This window comes from Mauremys reevesii, linkage group 3, assembly GCF_016161935.1.
Source record: "Mauremys reevesii isolate NIE-2019 linkage group 3, ASM1616193v1, whole genome shotgun sequence".
Lineage (NCBI taxonomy): Eukaryota > Metazoa > Chordata > Testudines > Geoemydidae > Mauremys > Mauremys reevesii.
This window is the reverse complement of record NC_052625.1, coordinates 66073722-66091398: the sequence shown is the minus strand read 5'-3', so window position 1 is coordinate 66091398 and position 17677 is coordinate 66073722. Positions and strand designations below refer to the sequence as shown.

Genomic DNA, 17677 nt, shown 5'->3' with positions numbered 1-17677 from the left:
TGAGATACCCTTCATTCCAATCCCTTCCACACCCAAATGCACAGAATTGATGTAGAATTCATCAATAATAATATTCATTAATGAATATTACTGATGGATTTTTACCTGTATTATCTAGATGTCCAGTCTGTATCTGGGCAGTCCAGCTCAGAATACCTTTCCCCTGCCTGGTATGTGCCAGGGAAGTAGTAGGGAGAGTGTAATGAGCTTCTCAACTCCCCAAGCCTCACTTACTACTGTGTTCTCTAGGCAGCCTAGTTGGTCCACCTGCATTTTTGGTTCCCTTACCCCATCGTGCTTGGTTTTATAGAACAGTGAAGGGAACGTGCACAATAATTCAATTAATTCACCCTCATGGGGAAAAGTGCAGAGTAAGAGGCAATTGCAGGTAGATACCAGCAGGTCAGGGGAAAGAAACAAATGTTGGGCACATGGCTGCAGCAAAACAACAAATTCTGTAGCAAAAACAATTACTTTTGTGGTACTTCAGAAAAATGTCAAAATTCCATGGCAGCACAATCATTGAGTTCACAGGGCTCCTAGAGGCAGTTCACTCCTCTCAGACCCATTGTTTCTTTGTAGACATTTGCGGGCATCAGTTTACACTCAGTTAACATTTTCAAGGTTATCTTTACAAGCATAAAAACTAGAAATTTAAATTGTTTCCTAAACAAAAGCCAAGATTACTTTTCCAGACTTCCCGGAAAAATCCTACCATAGGCTGTGATGTGACATGGGATTGGTTTTACTTTTGGGAAAGTTAGGCCGGTGTTGGAAATTGGGATTTATTATAAGATATTAACTTTAATCTAAGATACTGATAATGTTGATATATTGTCCATTACTGAAATTTAAAATGCTCAAAATTAGAGCCTCAGATTTATACGCTAAAAATGTGTGACTATCCCTTGTTATCGGAAGAGGAGTACTCTGGTAGTTTTCTAAGCCCAAGCCTTGTGTCACTGAAAACATGAGTTCCTACCTATACCACATAATAGAAAATTAATGTTGCGAATGTATTGTAGTCTACATTTTTCATATACCACAACTTAAGATGTTCGGAGCCTTCAGACATCAAATACAAAAGCTGATTATCTATTTTTCATAAATGTCCTTGTTTTCATTTAAGCATCTACTCTAACAGCTTAAAATTCTAATATACCACTACAGGTAGCTTTTAGTGCCTTTTTATTAATCCAACACCATATAGATTTAACCTAAAAAAAACCCTATATTTTTGTAAACATAGGTTTTAGAAAATAAGAAGTGTAATAGCAGCAGCATTTTGTCAAGTACTCAAGGGGCCATTTGAGCCATTTATTCTAATTCTGAGCACAACAGTCTTTTCTGATGCATTTTAATATTCAAAATGGTACTGCGAGAGCACTCGTTCGTTTTTATAAGGAAAAACTGAAAAATCAGGCTAACTATAAAGACTAAGGTATGCCAGCATTTTATATCACTTTTGCTTAAGGCTAAATGCTTTTCCTACAGGCTTTTGAATGTAAAATGTTCTTTGGGTGAACATTGTCCTCAAAACTTAACAGAATTTAGAGTGTTAATTAGACATATTATAAAGGAGGCTTGCCTCAGGTTGTTTCTGAAATAGAAAATCAAAAATCTGTAGAGCGTGAAGTATTTGGAACTGACACTATAGCCTGCAGCATGGACTGTATTCATAGATCATATGTTTGGAAAGGTGCAGTAAAGAAGCTGGTCTGGGGAAAGCCTGCGGCTGTAAATTATTTAGAAACAGTGGGAACAAAAGCTCTGCCCTTTAGGAAACTCTCTGAGCCATTAAATGTTTGGCTGTGTCTATGGCAACAAGAACGGGTTTAAAGATTTTAATTAGAAACAGATAAAACTGTAATATTTTGTTCTGTTTTTCTCCTTGTAACAGTGTTGCGCTTAGCTATTCTAAAACTCTTCAGAGTGCTAATGAGATTCTTGAAATTGTTCTGAACTTTAGTACCCTTAGGATTTCAGGCTTGTGAACAGTATTATGCCATGGCATCAGAATTAGAAGTCCTCTAATTACTAAGGTTATTACATATTCTATAGATACCAAAAAATGCTATAAAAATTGATTTTGAGAGAGCTTTTAAGATCTATTTTACAATGATCTGGTGGTAAAACCACTAGGAAGTATTCATATTGCAGTAGTGATATGGTAAACATTGAACTTGAGCTGTTTAATAAGCAAAAGGATAGTGACGATATATTACATTTTAATGCTTGAAGTTTTACTGTCTCATTGATGAAACCTGCACAGTGCCTTTTTCCCACTGAAATGAATACTTTTATGTTAACAAAAATTAATATCCTTACATCTTTAAACTAATTCTTGACATACAGTTGTTGAGCTGGAATTGCTGCAGTAAATCTTGAGAAAGTGTGTGTGGTTGTATTGGTTTTTCTGAGGTCAGTTGAAGATTGTTTTATGGTAACCTCAAAAAGCCCCAGTGAGGATGGAGGGGAGAGCTATTGTGCTAGCTGTTGTACATACACAAACAAAAACAGCCCTTCCCAGAATTTAAGACAAGATGTAAAAAAAAATTAGCGAACAACTTGATGAAATTACTGAGCAATGGGTGCACAACTAGTTGAAGGACTGTACTCAGAGAGTAGTTATCAATAGTTTTCTGTCAGACTGGAAGGATGTATCTGGAGGGGTCACACAGGTTTGTCCTGGATCCAGTACTATTCAATATTTTCATTAATAACTTGGATAATGGAGTGGAGAGAATGCTTACAAAATTTGGGGATGACACCAAGCTTGGGAGGGTTTCCAAACACTTTGGAGGATAGGTTTAGTATTAAAACTTGACAAACTGGAAAACTGGTCTGAAACCAGCCAGAAGAAATTCATTATAGATGAGCAAAGTACTCAAATCAAATGCACAACAAAATGGGGAATAACTGTTTAGATGGTAGTACTGCTTGAAGAGGATCTGGGGGTTATAGTGGATTGCAATGAATCAATACTGATGCAGTTGCAAGACAAGGGTAATATAATTCTGGGGTGTATTAACCGCAGTGTTGTATGTAAGACATGGGAGGTAATTGTCACGGTCTACTTAGCATTGGAGAGGCCTCAGTTGGAGTACTGTATCCAGTTCTGGGCACAACACTTCAGGAAAGGTGTGGACAAATTGGAGAGAGTCCAGAGGAAAGCAACAAAAATTATTAAAGGGTTAGCAAACCTGACCTATGAGAAAAGATTGGGGGAGGCGGGAAACCTGGGCATATTTAGTCTTGAGAAAAGATGACTTGGCGTGGGGTGGAGGGACTTGATAAAAGTCTTAGAATGTGTTAAGTGCTGTTATAAAAAGGACTGTGTTCAATTATTCTTTATGTCCACTAAAGATAGGACAAGAAGTAATGGTCTTAATCTGCAGCAAGGGAGATTTAGGTTACATATTAGGAAAAACTTTCTAACTATAAGGATAGTTAAGCACTGGAATATGCTTCAGAGGGAGGTACTAGAATCCCTATCATTGGCAGTTTTTAAGAATAGATTAGATAAACATCTGTCAGGGGTTGGTCTAGGTATACTAGATGCCCTCTGAAGGTGTCTATTCTAGCCTACATTTCTATGATGTTGATTAATTTTAAAAAGTACCGAATTCTTATAAAATCAATGCATCTACTCATTTGAAGTTATCAAGCATTTTTTGCTGATTCACAATGTGCTAAAAAACTTAAACCTGCACCTCTAGCCATTTCTAAGTACAGCGGACCCTCACTAGAATAGGCGTCTATATAGTGCAAATTCGCTTATAGTGTGGAACTAATAATAATAGGAGATATACCAATCTCCTAGAACTGGAAGGGACCTTGAAAGGTCATTGAGTCCAGCCCCCTGCCTTCACTAGCAGGACCAATTTTTGCCCCAGATCCCTAAGTGGCCCCCTCAAGGATTAAACTCTCAACCCTGGGTTTAGCAGGCCAGTGCTCAAACCACTGAGCTATCCCTCCCCCCAAATGGATCCCAAATTTAATTACCTTCAGTGGAATCCATGGTAACGCAGTCTCCGTGTTAATGCGGGACTGTGCATAGATCCAACCCCCTGTGTTCAAGCTAGGGTCCGGTGTATTATTATAATATATTTGATGTTTTGAAATTTTAATGCAATGTTTTCTTTCATTACCACCTTCTTCACCCTGGTTACTTCCTTTTCATTGTCCAGGCACTGCCATCCCCCACACATGCAGTAAAAGTCCCATTTTACAAAACAAACAAAATGCTTGCAGTTTAAAAAGGGTATTATAAATGGGGTTCTTGAAGTACCCTAGGAATATCTCCTGTCATTGCAGCTTCCTCCAGAGAGGGCAGCATGATGGCAGATGAAGTTCAGTGGTGTTAAATTCAAAGTAATGCACACAGAAATAATTTGAACTATTCATACATCTAGATTAAATGTAATAACTCAGGGAAAAAGACCTGGACATCACAGCGGGTAGCTCATTGGAGATCTCTGTTCAATATGCAGTAACAGTCAAAAAAGGAATGAAAATAGAATGCCATTTATTTAAATATTTGTGGATGTTTTCCACATTTTTCAAATATATTGATTGCAATTACAACGCAGAATACAAAGTGTACAGTGCTCACTTCATATTTATTATAAATATTTGCACTGTAAAAATAAAAGATAGTATTTTTCAGTTCACTTAATACAACTACTGTAGTGTAATCTTTTATCATGAAAGTTGAACTTACAAATGTAGAATTATGCACAAAAAATAAAAATAACTGCATTCAAAAATAAAACAATCTAAAACTTTAGAGCCTACAAATCCACTCAGTCTTACTTCTTGTTAAGCCAATTGCTCAGACAAACAAGTTTGTTTACATGTGCAGGCGACCATGCTGCCCACTTGTTTACAGTGTTACCTGAAAGTGAGAACAGATGCTCACACTGTTGTAGCCGGTGTTGCAAGATATTTATGTGCCCGCTGCACTAACAATTCATATGTTCCTTTATGCTTCAGCCATCATTCCAGAGAACATGCGTCCATGCTGCTGATGGGTTCTACTCAGTAACGATCCAAAGCAGCGCACACTGACGCATGTTCATTTTCATCATCTGAGTCAGATGCCACCAGCAGAAGGTTGATTTTCTATTTTGGTGGTTTGAGTTCTGTAGTTTCTGCATTGGAGTGTTGCTCTTTTAAGATTTCTGAAAGCATGCTGCACACCTCATCCCTCTCAGATTTTGGATGGCACTTCATAGTCTTAAACCTTGGGTCAAGTGCTGTAGCTATCTTTAGAAATCTCACATTGGTACCTTCTTTGCATTTTGTCAAATCTGCAGTGAAAGTGTTCTGAAAACGAACATGTGCTGGGTCATCATCTGAGACTGATATAACATGAAATATATGGCAGAATGCAGGTAAAACACAGAGCAGGATACATACAATTCTCCCCCAAGGAGTTCAGTCACAAATTTAAGTAACACATTATTTTTTAAACAAACGTCATGGAAGCATGTCCTCCAGAATGGTGGCCAAAGCATGAAGGGGCATACAAATGTTTAGCATATCTGGCATGTAAATACCTTGCAATTCTGGCTACAAAAGTGCCATGCAAACGCCTGTTCTCACTTTCAGGTGACATTGTAAATAAGAAGTGGGCAGCATTATCTCCTGTAAATGTAAACAAATTTGTTTGTTTTAGCAATTGGCTGAAGTAGGACTGAGTGGACTTGTAGGCTCTAAACTTTTACATTATTTTGTTTTTGAATGCAGTTATGTAACAAAAAATCTACATTTGTAAGTTGCCCGTTTATGATAGAGCTTGCACTACAGTACTTGTGTGAGGTGAATTGAAAAATACTATTTAGAATTTTTACAGTGCAAATATTTGTAATAAAAATATAAAGTCAGCACTGCACACTTTGTATTCTGTGTTGTAATTGAAATCGATATATTTGAAAATTTAAAAAAACCTCCAAATTGAATCAATTTCAATTAGTATTCTATTGTTTAACAGTGTGATTAAAACTGTGATTAATCGCAATTAATTTTTTGAGTTAATCACGTGAGTTAACTGTGAGTAATTGACAGCCCTAGCTATTTTATAAATGAATGATATGCACTCACCTGAAATATTGTTTAGTTCTGGTTACCCAATATAAAGGTAAAACTCCACCCCCAAAAAAACAAAGGGGTTCAGAGATAGTCAATGAGAATGAGTTAGGAGATTTTCCCCATGCCCCTATCAGAAGACTGGAGCTGCTTACTTGAAAATTGATGAATAAGAGACGGATGTGATAAAAATATACAGTCTGATTAATGATGTAGACAAGGTAGATTGGGAACTTCTCTTCACCCTTTGTTATACAAAAGCAAGGAAAATTAAAATTGAGATGTGGCAAATTTAAAACTGAGAAAAGGAAATGTTTTTCACATAATGCACAATTAGCCTGTAAAATTCGTTGCCACAAGATATCATTGGGGTCAAGAGATTAGCAGGATTCAGAAAAAGATTGGACACTTATGGATAATAAGAAAACCCGGTGTTGATATAAAAGATTTTTTTAAAACAAAGTTTCAGAAGTTATTTAAATATCATGAGTTATTATATAAGCCAGTTTGTTAATTTTCAGGGAATTGTGGGCTGTTTACTCCATAAATGCCTCCTGCAGGATTTCTTGAACCTTCCTCTGAAGTAGCTGTTATTAGCCACTGCCATCGACAAGATACTGGACTAGTTGGAGGTGTGGGTCTGTTTTAGTATAGCAGTTCTCCCTGTATCAGTGCAGCTGCCTCCATATTAGTGTGTTACACTGATTTAACTATGTCATGTTAAAAATCTAGTTAAATTGATACAAAATGGTGTGTAAACAGACTTTTTGTGAAGGAGCATAGTGAACATTGCAAGGGCTCTGCAAGAAACCCTTGTCTTACTGCATGTGTCATAATGTAACAGCTGCACAGCTTCTAAAGTTCACAGGAGAGAGGCTCCCTTCTGTGTACCTCAAGGTTTGCAAGATAGAGCTTTCCTTGGGGTCTTGAAACATAGTTTCAGATTTAATATTCCATCTTTTCTCTTGACATTTTCTTCTTAACTTGTTTTTAGGTGTGAATATTTTGGAATTGGTATTACTGCAGCATATTTGTTGTTTCTGTCTTTTAAATTATGTTTGCATGTGCTCTCTATGTGCAGTATTTTTAAAATACGTTACCACTGAAAAGTAAAATATAAGTCATATCATCTTTATCCAATTAAGCTGCACTCAGAATGTTAAATGATTTGGAAAAATAATTTAGTACTGCTCAATATTATCTATTTAGTGGGCCATTAGGCCTGTCTGTTCTTGGTTTGAGTATCTTAGAATATTAAAGGAAATCAAAAGAATCATTTAGATTATTGAGCTTGGGTCGTATTATTCCTTTATATCATTTAAAGTGATGTTTTTATTCTAAGAAACTGCTTGCCATTAATATATTTTTTCACAGGCCTTTGAATTTAGGTTACTATCATATATGCGTTGTTTTGGATCTACTTAGAAAATAAGATGATGTTGGTAATGCAAATTAGGTGTGTTGCAAGTCCATAAATGAGCTCTAAATTATGCAGACTATCCAATTTTTTAATCAACTCTTGGTATCCAGGGACTGTTAAACAGGATCCAAATTTTTAAAAGTGACTTGTGATTTTAAGTGCATTAATTTTTGATTGTTCTGCTTTAGACCACTTTAAAAGGGTCTAATTTTCAGCATGGATGTCTAGTGCTTTCTAAAAATCAAGCCTTGGTCTCAAAATGGGCTCCCAGAATTGGAGAGAGAGACAATCACTAGTCAGTTGTGAAACTTGTGGTCTATAAAGAGTCTCTTCTGACAGGAATCTTGCTGTCAGAATTTTTTTAATTGCTAATATTGCAGCAATGGAATAAAAACACTTTGAATAGTGTTGATTCAGGATAAAACCTCAACGTTTATATTGTACAAATGTGAAAAAAGACTTTGAGACATTATGCCACTGCAGTTATGGTAACCATTTCCAAGAATTACGGTATATTTATCTACCAGCTATGCCTTTCATTCTCAGCAGATGTGACGTCAGTTTTTTGTTATATATTATTAAAGATTAAAAAATTTTTCCCTTTCTAAAATGCGACACGCTTTAGAGAACGCCAAATGTCAGTAAAAGTAATAATCATGCTGTTTGTATAAATAAATAACACACGTTGCATGAAGGCTTGGACTTATTGCAGTCGTGTTAAAACAACTGGAGACCGCTCACTGGTGCAGACATTTGTAATTATTTAATTTCAGGTTTTGTCTACCTGGTTGTTAACCAACAATTCTGGATAATTAGTATAATTCCCTATTAAGCTAGATACTTTCAGTATGCCATTTTCATTTTTTTTAAAAGGAATGCTTTGTGTTTAATTATTTGCATGTTTATACACACACCTGTCCATGTGCTTGAGGTGCCCTTGACATACCTTAAAATATTCACCTCAGAGCGCTCTAACATAATTGAGAGGCAGTATTACACTCAAGTTGTAGTACTCATTTATATGAAATATCTAAACACATTTGTTTCTGTTTGGCCCTTTGTAGAGAAACTTATCTTTCATCATAATAGACCACTTTTTACGTGGGTTTCAAAATTAAGTCTCAGAACATGCATCGGCCTGTGAACTTGTGCTGTTTTTACCTCAATAGTAAAACGTTTTAGTGACTCCTGTGGTGAAACAAGGAAAAGTCTGGAAGTTCAGGGTGTGCTCTCCAGTAACACAACTGATGACACATTCCACTTACAATAGTATTGACAATTATTACCTCAATTTTTTAATCCACAGTCCTGTAGTCATTTCTCTGGACACTTCTTCTGTGTGCATCAAGACTGCTGGCTTTTTCTGAGTGTTGCCTTTAGATTTGTTCATTTCAAATGCTTGACAAACTCAAAAGATGATCCAGTAATAGTTCAGCATCAAATATATATTTTGCTGTCCCTTTGTACTTAAGAATGATGGTAAAATAAAGGTCCCTAAATAGAGAATAGTCATCATATGTTCAACTGTATATATTTTTAATGGTAATCTCTTGTCATGTATGTATGTGTATATTTATGGTATAAATAAAGGAATGGTATAGAAAATGTTTTCTGGTAACTTTATCCCTGTTCCCCATTCTTCTATATTATTAAATTTTAAAAACATATTATATACAGATATCCACAGAATTTCATACTTGGAAGTCATGCAGTAGCTACAGAATTTGTGAAAAAGCAAGTCTGTTGGTCACATTTTACCTTACAGTCTGTGAAACTTGCATTTTAAGGGGCAACTCCTGGCTCTCATTAAGTCAATGGCAAAACTCCCATTGACTTTAATAGGGTGAGGATTTCATCCTAAGTGTTCAGTGAGCTAACAAAATTGAAAGTAAACCACTTCTGACAATGGGATAACACATTTTGCCAGAGGCTACATAGATGTAGCTGATTTTTAACAGAATTATTTAGGGTCCTGTTCTGCAAAGCACTTGATCATGTGCTTAAGGTTAAGCATGCTTTGCTGAACTTTAAACTAAACTTAAATTTGTGTGTTGCTGGATATAGGCCTTAATGCATAATCTGATTGTTTTCATTCGTGATGCTAGATGCTTATAGGAAGGTAAAATAACCTACAGCTTTCTAATAGTTACTTCCTTCTGGATGGACATAATTGGATTATTTATATTCATTAATGTGAATTCAGTATGTGATACTGTTGAAGTCCACGGGGTGGGGGAGAAAATTTGAAGTATGTTTCCTGGGGCCAAATAGAGATGTTCTGTAATGGTTATGGATGGAGCTACGCTAACAGAATGAGACCCCAAAAACAACGAGGCATCCTTGTGGCACATTAGAGACTAACAAATTTATTTGGGCATAAGCTTTCATAGGCTAAAACCCACTTCATCAGATGCATGGAGTGGAAAATACAGTAGGCAGGTATAAATACACAGCACATGGAAAGATGGGAGTTGCCTTACCAAGTGGGGGGGTCAGTGCTAACGAGCCAATTCAATTAAGGTGGAAGTGGCCTATTCTCAACAGTTGACAAGATGGGGTGAATACCAAGGGAGGAAAAATCACTTTGGTAGTGCTAATGAGGGCAATGTAATCAAGGTGGCCCATTTCAAACAGTTGACAGGAAGGTGTGAGTATCAACAGAAGGAAACTAGTTTTTGTAGTGACAAAATGAGTGGGGTTTGCCTAATTTTCTGTCCTATATAGCAGCTGACTTAAGTATAAAGCCAGTGCAGATATTTGAACTATTTTTTTTCTGAGAGATGTAACATTGAACCTCAGCTTTTGGCACAAAACTATTTATTTTTAACTAGCTCTCTTGATAACGCTGAATATACAAGTATCTATTTATACAAGAAAAAAAACTCTGGATAAAAACAAGGCAAACACTCTAATCAACAAAAACAGTTAGGATACTTACTCCAGACTAGCTGTCTGTTCTAAAGAAAAATATAGCAACCTATGAGGTAAAATAAATCATTTGTCGTACCCTACACAATCTTCCATGATCAAAGCTAAGACTAGATTATTAAAATATTAAGGTTAATATTAAACTTAACAAACCTAACTTGGAATAGCACTTATTTCATAGAGGAAACCACAAAGCAACATAGCAATCATTTAAGTCTTTTTGAAATGGAAAGTGCTATCCTGTAAAAGATGGTATGGCACGGCACAATGATCTACACAGAGCAGTCACCCAGAAGTTAAACCTCCTATCCATGACAGCCATGCAGCAGAGAAGAAAACAAGCAGGCATTCAAAGGACTTAGTGATAATTATAGTTTCTTTTGGCTTTTTGAAAATTTAAAGTCAGTATTAGAAAATATAGTATAGTCTGGAAACAAAGTAATTTGGTTTATGTGAGAGATCATAATCTCTCTGTTAAACTGCCACAGTTGAAATCGGCTCCCTCCATATAAATAAAAGGAAGCTGCTAGCTGGGCATTGTATGAGGAGTCCTTGGTTTTGGAACTCCCTCTTTCAGTCCAAGAGAGCCTGGATTTTTTTAATCATCCAGGTGTTCTTCTCTTTTCTCAGCAGCCTGGGATGCCTCACAATGGCTTGCTGCTGTAGCTCCCAACCTGCACTCTTTACAAATAGCCAGACAGCATGCAGGTTATACCCTTGAGTGTCTTTATATAGCCACAGCCCTGGTCCAGCTACTCTGACCCCTACCAGCCTTGATTACTTCCAGCAGTCTTGATTACTACTTGCAGAGTAACCCCAATAGAATTCCAGGCCCAGATTTCCCCCCAGAAATGTGTATTCTGTGCTGTCCAGCCCTTTCCTGGACAGTCCAGATATATTAATCAGTTTCCCCTCTAAGTGGATTGACCTACAATGGACTGCCTTAAATGCAGTTACCCAAATAATTCACAAAGCTGGATCTTTTTTAATTAAAGAATACAAGTTTATTTAACTACAAGGAGATAGGTTTAAGTAAGTACAAATATAAGGCCTTAAAGTCAGAAATGGTCTCAAGAAAAATAAAGACAAAACACATTCTAAACTTAACAAACTAGACTTGGTTTAAGGCGAAATTCTTACCACATGCTCCCAGCAACAGAGCTGACCAAATTTCAGGTCAGGATCTACTCCTAAAGTCCATAGGCTGTTTCTTTCATTGTCTTGTGGAAGAGAGAAATGGCTAGGGGAAGAGAACTTGGGTTGCTTTTGCCCCTTACTTTTATACTTTAGTCACCCCTTGAACTGCAGTTTCTTGAGCCTTACCCCAAGAAGTAAGGGTGGAGACAGAGAATCATAGGAGTGGAGGGGACCTCGAGGGATCATCTAGTCCAGTCCCCTGCACTCATGGCAGGGTTAAGTATTATCTGGACCGTCCCTGACAGGTGTTTGTCTAACCTGCTTTTAAAAATCTCCTATGATGGAGATTCCGCAATCTCCCTAGGCAATTTATTCAAATGCTTAACCACCCTGACAAGAAGTTTTTCCTAATGGCCAACCCAAACCTCCCTTGCTGCAATTTAAGCCTATTGCTTCATGTCCTATCCTCAGAGGTTAAGAAGAACAATTCTTCTCCCTCCTCCTTATAACAACCTTTTATGTACTTGAAAACTGTTATGTCCCCTCTGTCTTCTCTTTTCCAGACTAAACAAACCCAGTTTTTTCAATTTTCCCTCATAGGTCATGTTTTCTAGACCTTTAATCATTTTTGTTGCTCTTCTCTGGACTTTCTCGAGTTGTCCACATCTTTCCTGAAACGTGGCTCCCAGAACTGGACACAATACTCCAGGTGAGGCCTAATCAGTGTGGAGGAGAGTGGAAGAATTACTTCTTGTGTCTTGCTTACAACACTCCTTCTTATACATCCCAGAATGATGTTGGGTTTTTTTGGCAACAGTGTTACACTGTTGACTCATATTTAGCTTGTGGTCCACTATGACCTCCAGAGCCCTTTCTGTAGTACTCCTTCCTAGGCAGTCATTTCCCATTTTGTATGTGTGCAACTGATTGTTCCTTCCTAAGTGGAGTATTTTGCGTTTGTCCTTATTGAATTTCATCCTATTTACTTCAAACCATTTCTCCAGTTTGTCCAGATAATTTTGAATTTTAATTCTATCCTCCAAAGCACTTGCAACCCCTCCCAGCTTGGTATTGTCCACAGACTTTATAAGTGTACTCTCTATGCCATTATCTGAATCATTTTATGAAGATATTGAACAGAACCAGACCCAGAACTGATCCATGTGGGACCCCATTCATTATGCCCTTCAAGCATGATTGTGAATCACTGATGATTACTCTCTGGGAATGGTTTTCCAACCAGTTTTGCACCCACCTTATAGTAGCTCCATCTAGGTTGTATTTCCCTAGTTTCTATGAGAAGGTCATATGAGACAGTAACTGACTGTTATTTATCATGTTATTATCTTCTAGATGTTTGCAAATTGATTGCTTAATTATTTGCTCCATTATCTTTCCGAGTACAGAAGTTAAGCTGACTCGTCTGTAATTTCCTGGGTTGTCCTTATTTCCCTTTTTATAGATTGGCACTATATTTGCCCTTTTTCCAGTCTTCTGGAATCTCTCCCATCTTCCATTACTTTTGAAAGATCGCTAATGGCTCAGATATCTCCTTAGTCAGCTCCTTGAGTATTCTAGGATGCATTTCATCAGGCCGTGGTGATTTGAAGACATCTAACTTGTCTAATTTTTAACTTGTTATATTTGTATTTTAGCCTCTGATCCTACTTCATTTTCACTGGCATTCACTATGTTAGACGTTCAGTCACCACCAACCTTCTTGGTGACAGCCGAAACAAAGAAGTCATAAGCACCTCTGTCATTTTCATATTTTCTGTTATTTCTTGCCCTTCCCCCTCCCCCCATTGGATAACAATCCTACCCTGTCCTTGGTCTTCCTCTTACTTCTAATGTATTTGTAGAATGTTTTCTTGTTACCCTTTGTCTCTAGCTAGTTTGATCTCATTTTGTGTCTTGGCCTTCCTAATTTTATCCCTACATACTTGTGTTATTTGTTTATAGTCATCCTTTGTAATTTGAAGTAGTTTCCACTTTTTGTAGGACTCTTTTGATTTTTAGATCACTGAAGATCTCCTGGTTAAGCCAGCGTGGTCTCTTGCCATACTTCCTATCTTTCCTGCGCAGTTGGATAGTTTGCTCTTGTGCCCTTAATAATGTCTGTTTGAAAAGCTGCTAACTGTCTTCAATTGTTTTTCCCCTTAGACTTACTTCCCATAGGATCTTACCTACCAAGTCCCTGAGTTTGCTAAAGTCTGCCTTCTTGAAATCCACTCTTTATTTTGCTGTTCTCCCTCCTACTGTTCCTTAGAATCATGAACTCTACCATTTCATGATGACTTTCACCCAAGCTGCCTTCCACTTTCAAATTCTCAAACAGTTCCTTCCTATTTGTCAAAAGCAAATCTAGAACAGCCTCTCCCCAGTAGCTTTCTCCACCTTCTGAAATAAAAAATTGTTTCCAATACATTCCACGAACTTGTTGGATAATCTGTGCCCTGCTGTGTTACTTTCCCAACAGATGTCTGGTAATTGAAGTCCCCCATCACCAAGTCCTGTGCTTTGGATGATTTTGTTAGTTGTTTTTAAAAAAAAAAAAAAAAAAGCCTCATCCACCCTCTTCTTCCTGGTTAGGTGGTCTGTAGTAGACCCCTATCATGGCATCACCCTTGTTTTTTACCCCTTTTATCCTTACCCAGAGACTTTCAAGAAGTCTGTCTCCTATATCCATCTCAACCTCAATCCAAGTGTATACGTTTTTAATACATAAGGCAACACCACCTCCCTTTCTTCCCCTGTACTATATACTAATACTTCCAGTTCTTCCTGTTTATTCCTCAAACTCCTTGCATTTGTGTACAGATATCTAAAATCAAGTGTGAAGACCACAAGTTTCATAAGTGACTAGTGATTGTGTGTGTCTCCAATTCTGGGGGCCAATTTTGAGACCAAGGCTTGGTTTTCAGAAAGCACTCCCACCTCTCACTGGTCTGGATTGCACCCCAAAATGTAACACCATCCTTGGAGGTTTTAAAGAAGAAGTTAAATACCTTTCAGGGATCGTCTAGGTATATTTAATCCTGCCTCTGAGATGGAGTAGATAATCACTTGGGGTCCCTTTCAGACTTACAATTCTATGGTTTTGGATGGATGTTAGTTGTCTCATCTTCTCCTATTTAGAGTTAAGGGACTGGTAATGAGAAATGAAAACTTGTAGTATGCCTTATCTCCAAGGATAAGATGTGCTAAATGAAACATTGAAGTGCTCCTGTATGGTTCAACCTTTTACTAATGCGAGTTGTCAGTTAATTTTTTTGCTGGAGAAAGCAGAAATTTATTTTATCATAAACTCATTCATTTGTGAATACTCTGAACTAGAGCAATAGTTTTCCTCTGCAGTGCTGTTAAAAATAGTATGTCCTGGGGACAGAGGAAGCAGCTGTGTAAAGTATCTGAGTATTGCTACGTTTTGAGGATTTCTATAATGGTTTGAAATTCAGTTGAGAAATGACATTCATTAGATATTTGAACTCATGAGTAGAAAAGAAAAATAAATATCAGGAGGGGAGAGATCTTTTTAAAGTGTGTGCATATATTTGAATCATTTGGAAGTCCTTGATTTTTAATGAAATATTTATTTCTGCCTACAACTGTAAATTTTAGTGCATGCATATATTATAAAAGCATCATATACAATGCCAGCTTTGGTAAAATAGACTAGTAAGTGAAGTCTAATGTTGGGGTAATTTTAAAACATAGTTTAGTTAGGATTTTTTCCTGATCAAATTTGCTCCTTTTTTCAGGCTCTGTATTGGGGATTTAGCTTTGTCTACTGTTTTTGGCCCTGTTTGTTACTTTGAGGTTTTTCCTTACTTTCTGCTCATTTGTACTGTGACACATCTAAAAGGTTGACTCTCATTAAATGAGAGGATAAGGGGAAAAATCAGACTATTGTTTTCAGCCATTTGAGATCTGATTAGAAGGTATATTATTTTTACCTTTTGTTGATTTTATAAAATATTTGTTTTCTCTCTCGTAGTTTTGGATATGGCCAGGCATGTTCCTCTCTACAGAGCTCTGCTAGAGTTGCTCCGTGCTATTGCGTCCTGCACCTCTATGGTGCCGCTGTTGCTGCCTCTGTCTGGGGAAAATGGAGAAGAGGAGGAAGAGCAGTTGGAATCTCAAGCTTCTGTTGGCACTTTATTGGCTAAAATGAAGACGTGTGTGGATACCTACACTAACCGATTGAGGTACAGTAAACATTTTAATCTCTCCTGAGCTTTCTTGTAAAGTATTTTTGGTGCATTTATTATTAATTTTAGAAAAAAACAAACGCTGCGAAGATAAATATCTGTGTCCCACAGTCCAAAGTGATAAAACAGTATACCATTCTATTGTCTCGGCTAGGTTTTAAGGTCACTCTTCATAACATCTTATGTCATTATTCAATTAAATTGATTCTTACCAATTAGCAGAATGATTTATGGACTACAATCTATCAGTTCAATTGAGATTTAGGTTTCATTTTTATGTATTTTGTTTTACCATACATTCCTCTTACCAGAAGTTAAATAATAAACTTGAAACTTCCAAAATAAGTTGGTATCTTTTGGATATTGTCCTGCTTTACTAGTAGTTACTCACTGGTAGGAAAGATTGGTGCTAACCGAGTGTTTGGGGGCTTACACCTTCCATTTTCGCTAACTTTATTCCTGCTGGGCTGCAACAAGACAAACTTAACTCTTACAGGGCTATGCATGTCCTGCTGCCAATCTGAAGATAGGACCTGCTAAATAAGCTCACTCCCTCAGAAGTGGGAGTGGAGCAGTCAGAGGCAGAGCAAATGAGGGCAACTCCCCTGGCTCAATGGCTTTCGAAAGAAAGATGATATGGTTGCCATGCCCGCTGCTTATAGGCGAAGGACCCACCTTATAAGTGGGCTCTCCCCAGAAGTTTCACTACTGAAGAAGAGCCTTTGGAGCTTGTCATTAAGGGTGATATCCAGAGGGAATCATGAGTTTTTTGCACATTTGAGTTACTGTGGATTCTGCTATAGGTGTACATGCACTTCATGTGCACAAGACTGGAAATTTTTGAGTAGCAGTGGCCATTGGGGCCACACATGCACCTTGTGCTCCCGTGCATACATATATGCGTCTTTTATGCCATGTGTTGGCATGTAGGTATGTGATACCATTTGCCAGATTTAACCCTCAGCCCTTACAACTGTGGCTGAGGTTTGTGTACACCTTAGCCAGATACTCCGTGGACAAAAAAAGGTCACAGTCCTGCCCCAAGTCCTAGGAGAGTTAAATTGGTGGTTGGGCCCAGTGAACATATGGAAAGAGATCCTGTTCTGTCTCCTCTCTGATTCACAAACTCAAAGACTTTAAGACCAGAGGCACCCAAAGGAAGAAAGAGAAAATACTCACAAGTTACTGTAGTTCTTCAAAAGTGTTGCTTCTACATAGTCACACTCCCTGCCTGTATCTTCTGAAGGACAGTTGGGACCACTCCTCCTTTTTACACCCTTGGAGACATACATAAGATGAGGAGGCATGAGAGGGTGAATGGCCCAAATACTGCTCTCTGGAAGATTCCAAGCTTGCAAGCCTAGGACAAATTTATTCCAATAATGTGAATATTGATATAATGCTCTCCAAGAATTACCATTACTGGTAAGGAACTTCTCTGTAACAGAAGAGCTGAAAGGTTCAGTGGCTTCATTGTATCAACACTTTCGATAAATTTACCATTCAGTGTGATCAAATTTACCTCTGAAATTTTCAGCTTGGATATGTTTCAGTATTGGCTTTAAAAACTGAACTTGTCTCCAGAATGTATCATCATTCATTATTCATTTAGCACAGTGTGAAAGGTAAGGATGTCCTCTTTTAGCACAAGCTAAATTAAAATTTTAAATTATTAGCATGTACTGTATCTTGTCTAGCGCATATATCATTGAAATATTGCTCAGTTTTCCATTGGCGGTCAGTACTTTAAATATGAGCTCAAATAATCTTGTCATCTTTTTTCCAACATTTGTGAAACTCTAAATGTAAGCTTGAGAGTCTAAATTAAATTTTTAGTTTCATCTCCTCGCCATTCTAGCACTTTCATCTGCCCAAAAATTTGATAAATTAC

The 17677-nt window shown here is 37.4% G+C and overlaps 1 protein-coding gene across 1 annotated transcript in view; it reads left to right on the top strand.

Moving 5' to 3' along the window:
• BIRC6 (baculoviral IAP repeat containing 6) overlaps window positions 1-17677 on the top strand; it is a 296285-nt gene that overhangs the window by 229225 nt on the left and 49383 nt on the right. Inside the window, 1 exon segment of the mRNA XM_039531866.1 lies at window positions 15573-15783. Within this exon segment, the coding sequence (XP_039387800.1) occupies window positions 15573-15783 (211 nt within the window).